Consider the following 6,773-nt stretch of genomic DNA (forward strand, 5'->3'; position numbering starts at 1 on the left):
TTCCCTACCAGGAGGAGCAAAAAGCTGTTTGCTTCCATTGAGGGTGGTTTGTTTTTTTTTTCCCCTGTTATATTTTCTTAGGAAGCAAAGCCACGCCAGGTCCACAGCGAGCGCTTTCCTGGGCTATAAAATTTCCTATTACCCACTTCTGCTTCCTTTGCTGTGGGATTTAAGGATGCCTCTTCCTTGAGACCAGGAATATGTCATCATTTTGTTGGACTACCAGCTCTGACAGCCTTGTCTCTCCCAGTTTGAGCTCCTGTGCTCACAGTGCTGGGAAAAGGAAGGGGGGAAAGCTGAGAGGAAAAAAAACCCAAACAAACTATGACTAAATTTAGCTATGACTAAATTCTTCCCTAATTTATTCCCGTTATTTCTCCTGCTGCAAAAATAAACTCTGTATATAAAAAAGAGCCTTAAATTAAGGTCTCTTGCTTCCACTGCCTTTTGAAATAAGTTATTTGAATCCTTGGCTGGTCTATTTTAAAAAATATCATCTCCTGCGTCCATCATTCCTCCTGTCTTTTTGATCTCTTTTTTCCTACTTATCATGTTCTTTATTTGAAACAGATTTTTAACAGATAATCTCCATTGTTATAACAATATCTTGCTTGCATTTTATTCAAATAATTCTTAAAAACAGCTTAAAAAGCCGTTTGGAATAACATCAAGCTCTCCATCAATCAAACACAAAAATTCCGCTGGCGGTTGTATAAACATCAGATCAACTCCGATGTCTTCAAGGATTTCAGAGCGAACCATAAAAAACTCCATTAACTTCTGACAAAGAATGCAAATTAATCACAACATGGGGTGAAATGAAATTAAAGGCTCTTTTCTAATCAATGACAAGGCAGGATGAAATATTTGGTGCTCCGCGCGCCGCGGCTGCCGGGATGCTCCCGCTTTTTTCCGCGGCGCATCCCGCGTGGAAGGGGCGAGCGGGGATTCACCCAGGGTGGCTGCTTAGCCCTCCCCATCCCTACAGCGATCTGCTTACAAGTCGCCCAGCTCCACAAAACACACTAATCATCCGAATCTCAGGTGCATCCAATTTGTTATTCACACTCTCCCGGTGCCAGGGAAAAAAAAAAAAAAAAGGAAAAAAAGGGAAAAAAAAAAAAGCTTGGCGTAGACAGATGCACCGGGAACCTTAAATGACAGTTTTGGCCTCCGGAAGTGCGATCGCTACAGCAAAATCTAGTACAGCCTCCAGGTGAAATGTCTGGAGCTCCATATGGAGCAGGGAAAATTAACAACAAGATGAAAATCGCTGTAGCAGCGGGGAGTCGGAATTTAACAAAAAAAAAAAAAAAAAAAAAAAAGAAAAAAAAGGGAAAGAAAAAAAAAGAGGGGGAAAAAAATTTAAAGATGAGGCAAGAGAAGTAATAAATTAATGGGGTGTGAAAACATTCAAAGCTTTACAATACCAGGGGCAGTATTTGCTCAGATTTGGGGGGGAGCGGTGGGAAGGGGGAGCACGGGATGGGAAGGGGGAGCACGGGGTGGGAGGCAGTGGAATGAGGGATGGGAATTTTTTTGGTGCTTTTTCTTTAAAAAAAAAAAAACAACTCAGGTCATTTTCATCTAATTTATTAAGCTTAGCCTGGGATTGTATTTCTCTAAATGCAAAAGTCTCTTAAATACAGTCGTAGTCGTTCCTCCAGCTGATTAAATCCTCGGCAGCTGAGTGCTGCCTGCTCCTTTGGAATATTTCCCTAATGGATGCGCCGTCCTTTTAACACCCTGCTTTGTATAAAGTTTGACTACAAGCCGAGAATATTTAGTGGGCAATTCTTTTCATTTCTCCTAAATTGCATTATCATTAAACAAGTCATTGCCCCCATCGTGTTTTTATCCGAGACGTGGAATTTGAATCTCCGGGATTCGCTGTGCGGTTTGTTCGGATCTTTGGGGTTCCAACCTCAAATTTAATGACATAAACAAGGTGCCATGGCCTTTTGGGGTATCTATTTTTCTTTACGGTTCTTTGTGTAAAAAAATCATATAAATTAAGGTGAAACTTTTAAAGGAAAATCTAAACTTATTTTCCCTGTGTGCCTTCCTTAGCTCCCTAAAAAGCTGGATGGGCTATGGACCAGCATCCTTGGAAAAGGGGTTTCCTTTCTTTTTTTAATGTTTATGTAGAAAATAACTTTATTCAAGAGTATTTGTGAGCACATGCACCATTCTTATTGATTAACAGAGTCGTGCAAATAAATCCAGGGTGAATGTGCCCTTAAACACTTCAGTTCGTACCTATGGAAAATCCTATGAGCATCTTTCCCTCCTGCTTCCAAAGGGACTTCTACATTTTACAAAAGCACATTTCATGACCACGATAGGAAAACCAACACCGAAACAATGAAACCCACTGAAAACTCAGATATTTTCTCAATTTTAAGGCTTAAGAGTTTCCTGTGCAAAGTTTTTAGAGTGGAAGAGTCGGTTCTGAGCATCACTATTGGTTATTTCCTTGCTCAGGTCGTTCCCTTTTGCTGCTAGATACTGATTATGAAGATTATATTCTGTATATGGAGACCAAAAAATATAATTAGAGTTAATAATTTTATATTAACTCTAAACACACCCATAAGCAACTTTACAGTTGCTCACTTGCTTAAGTGCTTTCAAGATAAGACTTAATTGTAAAGATTAAATATTGCTTAATAAGTCAGCAAAATAAATACTTATCAAAGATGTGGGAAATGAGAAGTGGGAAGTTCTGCCATTAAAATATTCTACTAAAGGCCAGAAAATGAAATAATCATCCTTCAGTTTTCCTGGCATATTGCAGGAGTCCTGAATTTCCACACTGCAATGATTTCCCCCTATAAATCTTCTTCATTTAAACTGAATTTACACACACCATTTGTCTGTGTCTTAAAAATAAAGAAAAAAGGAAAAAGAAGATATTTTTTGCAGCTGCAGCTGGAGACAAACATCCATTTGCAGGAAATTTCAGGTGTTCCCACCCACATGGCCACACTCTCCATTTTTCAGCAACTTCGAGGTATTTAGGGACAAATTTGGAACCACACATGATTTAACTTCATTCCTTGAATAACCCCACTGCAGGGAGGAGGAATTACTCAAGGAATGGGCAGAATCAGGCCCTTACTAGGAAAGTAAAGAGATATTTGGACATTTAAAAACCCTATTAATTATCCCCCTAACAAAAGAAGGTTTCTAAGGGTTCTCCTGACCAGCCATGTAAGCACAGGCCTAAAATACATATTCTTCACATAAAATTCCTTCTGAAAAGCACTTGCTTGAAAAGCTTAATAGCCACATTTTAAAGTTTCACCTCCTCAACCGTTTTGCATTAAAAAATATATACAATTTCATGGACTACTGCCTTACCAAATATTCTTTTACAAACCCGATCCGCTTTTTAATTAGAACAACAAAAAGCATCTTAAACTTAGCAATTATGGTTTGCTCCCAGTTCAGGGAGACATTTTTGCCTGGAACCACATGGAATGTCCACACTCCAACTTCCTTCACTGTGCTCTGACACTTCCATGAGGGTTATTTTAAACTGTCCCCTCATCACCTGGATTTTAGGTTATAAAATACACGAACATCGAGACCCTCAGTGAGTTCCCCACGCGTGGAGGGCTCTTCAACACATGAGCTTCTTTTCCAGTCCTCTCCTCCAGAAATACATTTAAAATCCAGATAAAACATGCCGAGTCTGTTCTGTTAATGGTGTCAGTGAACATTTTGCAGAAGAGACAGCAAAGTGAAAAATCTGAGTATTTCCACCCAGGCAAAACCTTCCCAAGTCCGTAAAAGTGTCAGGAGAATTTGCTTAAAACAGCTTATAAAAATGGGAGAGGGAATGAGTCCCAGCCTATTATTCAATAACCATGTTTGTGAGGCATCTGCATAATCTAACCATGCATAAATTAGTATGTGTATTACAACAGTTATTTGCATAATAATAGCAAGTTAATAGATGCTTAAAGAGCACAGACCAACACCACCTTTAAATCAGACATGCCTCCAGGCACTCCGAGCTGTAGAGACCAAGATGCAGAGAACAGTCTTCATAAAACATATGAAAACATAAAAACCACATTCAAATAATTCATTTTAGTCCCTGGACACTTCACTTTCCCCCCCTCTCCCTGGAAAGAATAATTTGAGGAACTGCTGAACAGTTTGTTCCCGTGAATTCTAACATCCATCTCGAGATGAGAATTTCAAGTGATCGTCAAGCCTAGTTCTGGAGTGGTTGTTTTGTTCAGAGCTTTATGGGGGTTTTAAGCATAAAAAGTAAAATATTCTGTGGTGAAGCAGAGCTCAGCATCCACCCAACCATTGCCACTGGAGATGGAAAGAGTTTTACCACCAGCTCCAGGTGGAAACTTAGAAAATACCAGTATTTACATAAAATACTAATATTAGGTCCTCTTAAAAGGAAGAATCTGAAGCTCCCTTAAGTATTCCGTTCACATTCTATTTTTGAGAAGATTTTAGACCATCGTACCATTGCTCAAAATTGGAATTAAAAATTAAATTATTAAAAAAAAAGGAGCAGATACACCTTCCTGCTTCCAAAGCCCTGTTGTAAACACTGGATTATTTTTTAATCTCACAACAAAACCATCATTAACATCATCACAATTTTCATTGTCCCCAGGGAAAGAAAATGTAGAGTTTGGAGAAGAGAAAAAGCGGGGGGGGAGAAAGAAAAAAAATCAATAGAGACTTCTAAATGACTCCTTCCAGATCCCACTTTTCAATTTAACAGGACAGATTTATTTGTATGTGGCTCAAATGTTCACAATTGCTCTCTGCACCTTCATACATAGGAATGAATGTCACAGTGGCAAACAGCAGTAATGAACAATCTTACCTGAGGATATGGAAACCTCCCAAGAGCAAGCTGGGAAAGGAAATAATATTTGTCTAGTTATAGAGATTTGCATGGAGGGCACATTTCCTTAAAGAGAGAAAAGTACTCAACTCTCACGACTGTATAAACGGGGGAAGGCAGCGGCAGGGATTCTGCAGACACAAAGAGCTGTATTTAGAATGGGCCCTTCACAACCATCACCCCTCGTTCTGCCCGGGATTCCTGTGTTTCTCCAGCCCTTTTGTCTCCCTCAGTGACACTGTTTGATGCCCAAGTTCCCGAGGACTGGAAATGAAACCAGTTCAGCCTCAATAGGGAGGCCAAGACACTGCCCTTTGCTGATAATTATCTGTGATGAGCAGGCATTGCAGAGCAGCTCTCAACTCCCAAAGTCCTTCCTTAACTGGCTCAGGGTAAAATCTGGGTTACAGAGCTGAGCTTTGCGTCCCTGTTGGTGTCAGACCTGAGTGGGATGTGAAGAGAGCCCACAGCACCCACAGAGAAACCTCATCTTTCCTTCAGATCTACTTTTCCAGGATATTGACTGCATTTGCTGCCCCTGCTGTTTTATAAGTCAATTAAGGCCTTACAGAGTAGTCCCAAAATCAACATTCTTATGTATATTGTCTAAAAATATTCTATTGGCCATAACTAATAAATATTCCAAGAGAAATTCTTCGTACTAGGCAGGTTTTCCCACTTGGTGGGAAACCTTGGAAACAATTCCAGCAAAATACAGCTGCTTGGAGTTATTTTGTCTGCCATTCAGAGAAGGACCAGGGTTGTCAGGGGTAGAATCATGGAATCACATGGAAAAGCCCTCTCAGAGCATCAAATCCAACTGTCCCCAGCACACCCAAGGCCACCACTGACCATATCCCCAAGTGCCCCATCCACATGGATTTAAATCCCCCCCAGGGATGGGGACTCCCTCTTTCTGGGCAGCTGTGCCGGTGCCTGATAACCCTTTCCAGGAAGGAATTCCCCCCAATATCCAGGCTGAACTTCCTCTGGCACACCCTGAGCTGACACAGGGCATTCAGAGCAGCTCTGTTCTGATCTCTGTGGGTGTGCCAATCTCTCCCCACAGTCTACAAAGGACCACAAAACCTTTGAGACTCCTCCTGTTACCGACCTCCAGAAGAGAAGGCCTAGCACAGAGGTTATGGATGCAGTGACACCAGGGATTTCCCAGCTGGATAAACCAGTCCCATTCCCACCATCCTGAGCTCGAGCAGCAACGTTGAAGGTCTGAGGCACAGTGTCACCCACCACGAGGGACAAACCCCACAGCAGCGCTGGGCAAAAGCGGCCTCCCAGCACTGCCCTGGCGCTGACACCTGAGCCCCTGGGGCTGGGGCTACCTGACCTGGCCAGATTGCAGCTCCCCCGAGGTGAAATTTCAGCCTTTTGGCAGCACAAAACTCTCCTAAGGATGAGAGCCAGGCACAGACAGAGCTGCAGTGAGGTGGGCAAGGGGCACCAGGCATCCCTGAGCCTCACCAGCTCAGGAACAAGGCAGAGATGGAGCTCTTCCTGCAATTCCAGCTGCTCTCCAAACCCAGGAGAGTTCAGCCCTTGGGCTGGGAGCCTCAGCAAAACCAGCAGATTTCTGCCAGATCCTCGAGGGAGACATCACAAACCCAGAGTGGGTCCCAGAGCATTTGTGTGAGAGAGATGAAACAATTTCTACTTTAACAATTTTCTACTGCTAAATGAAGCTTTCACAATATTGACTTCAACATTCTTGTCCAGAGGAGGCCATGGAGCTGCTCCGAGGGCTGGAGCCAGGCTGGGAGAGCTGCGAATGTTCCCCTGGAAAAGGGAAGGCTCCAGGGAGAGCTCAGAGCCCCTTCCAGGGCCTAAAGGGGTTCCAGGAGAGCTGAGGAGGAACTGGGGAGAAGGGATG

At 42.5% G+C, this 6,773-nt stretch overlaps 1 protein-coding gene across 1 annotated transcript in view; it reads right to left on the reverse strand.

Annotated features, from left to right (window-relative positions):
- Positions 1-6,773, reverse strand: part of MAP2K5 (mitogen-activated protein kinase kinase 5) — a 120,406-nt gene that overhangs the window by 40,324 nt on the left and 73,309 nt on the right. The window contains exon 17 of the mRNA XM_017738578.1: positions 4,865-4,894. Within this exon, the coding sequence (XP_017594067.1) occupies positions 4,865-4,894 (30 nt within the window). The remainder of the gene's footprint in view (positions 1-4,864; positions 4,895-6,773) is intronic.

This window comes from Corvus brachyrhynchos, unplaced genomic scaffold (genome assembly GCF_000691975.1).
Source record: "Corvus brachyrhynchos isolate BGI_N302 unplaced genomic scaffold, ASM69197v1 scaffold200, whole genome shotgun sequence".
NCBI classification, from domain to species: domain Eukaryota; kingdom Metazoa; phylum Chordata; class Aves; order Passeriformes; family Corvidae; genus Corvus; species Corvus brachyrhynchos.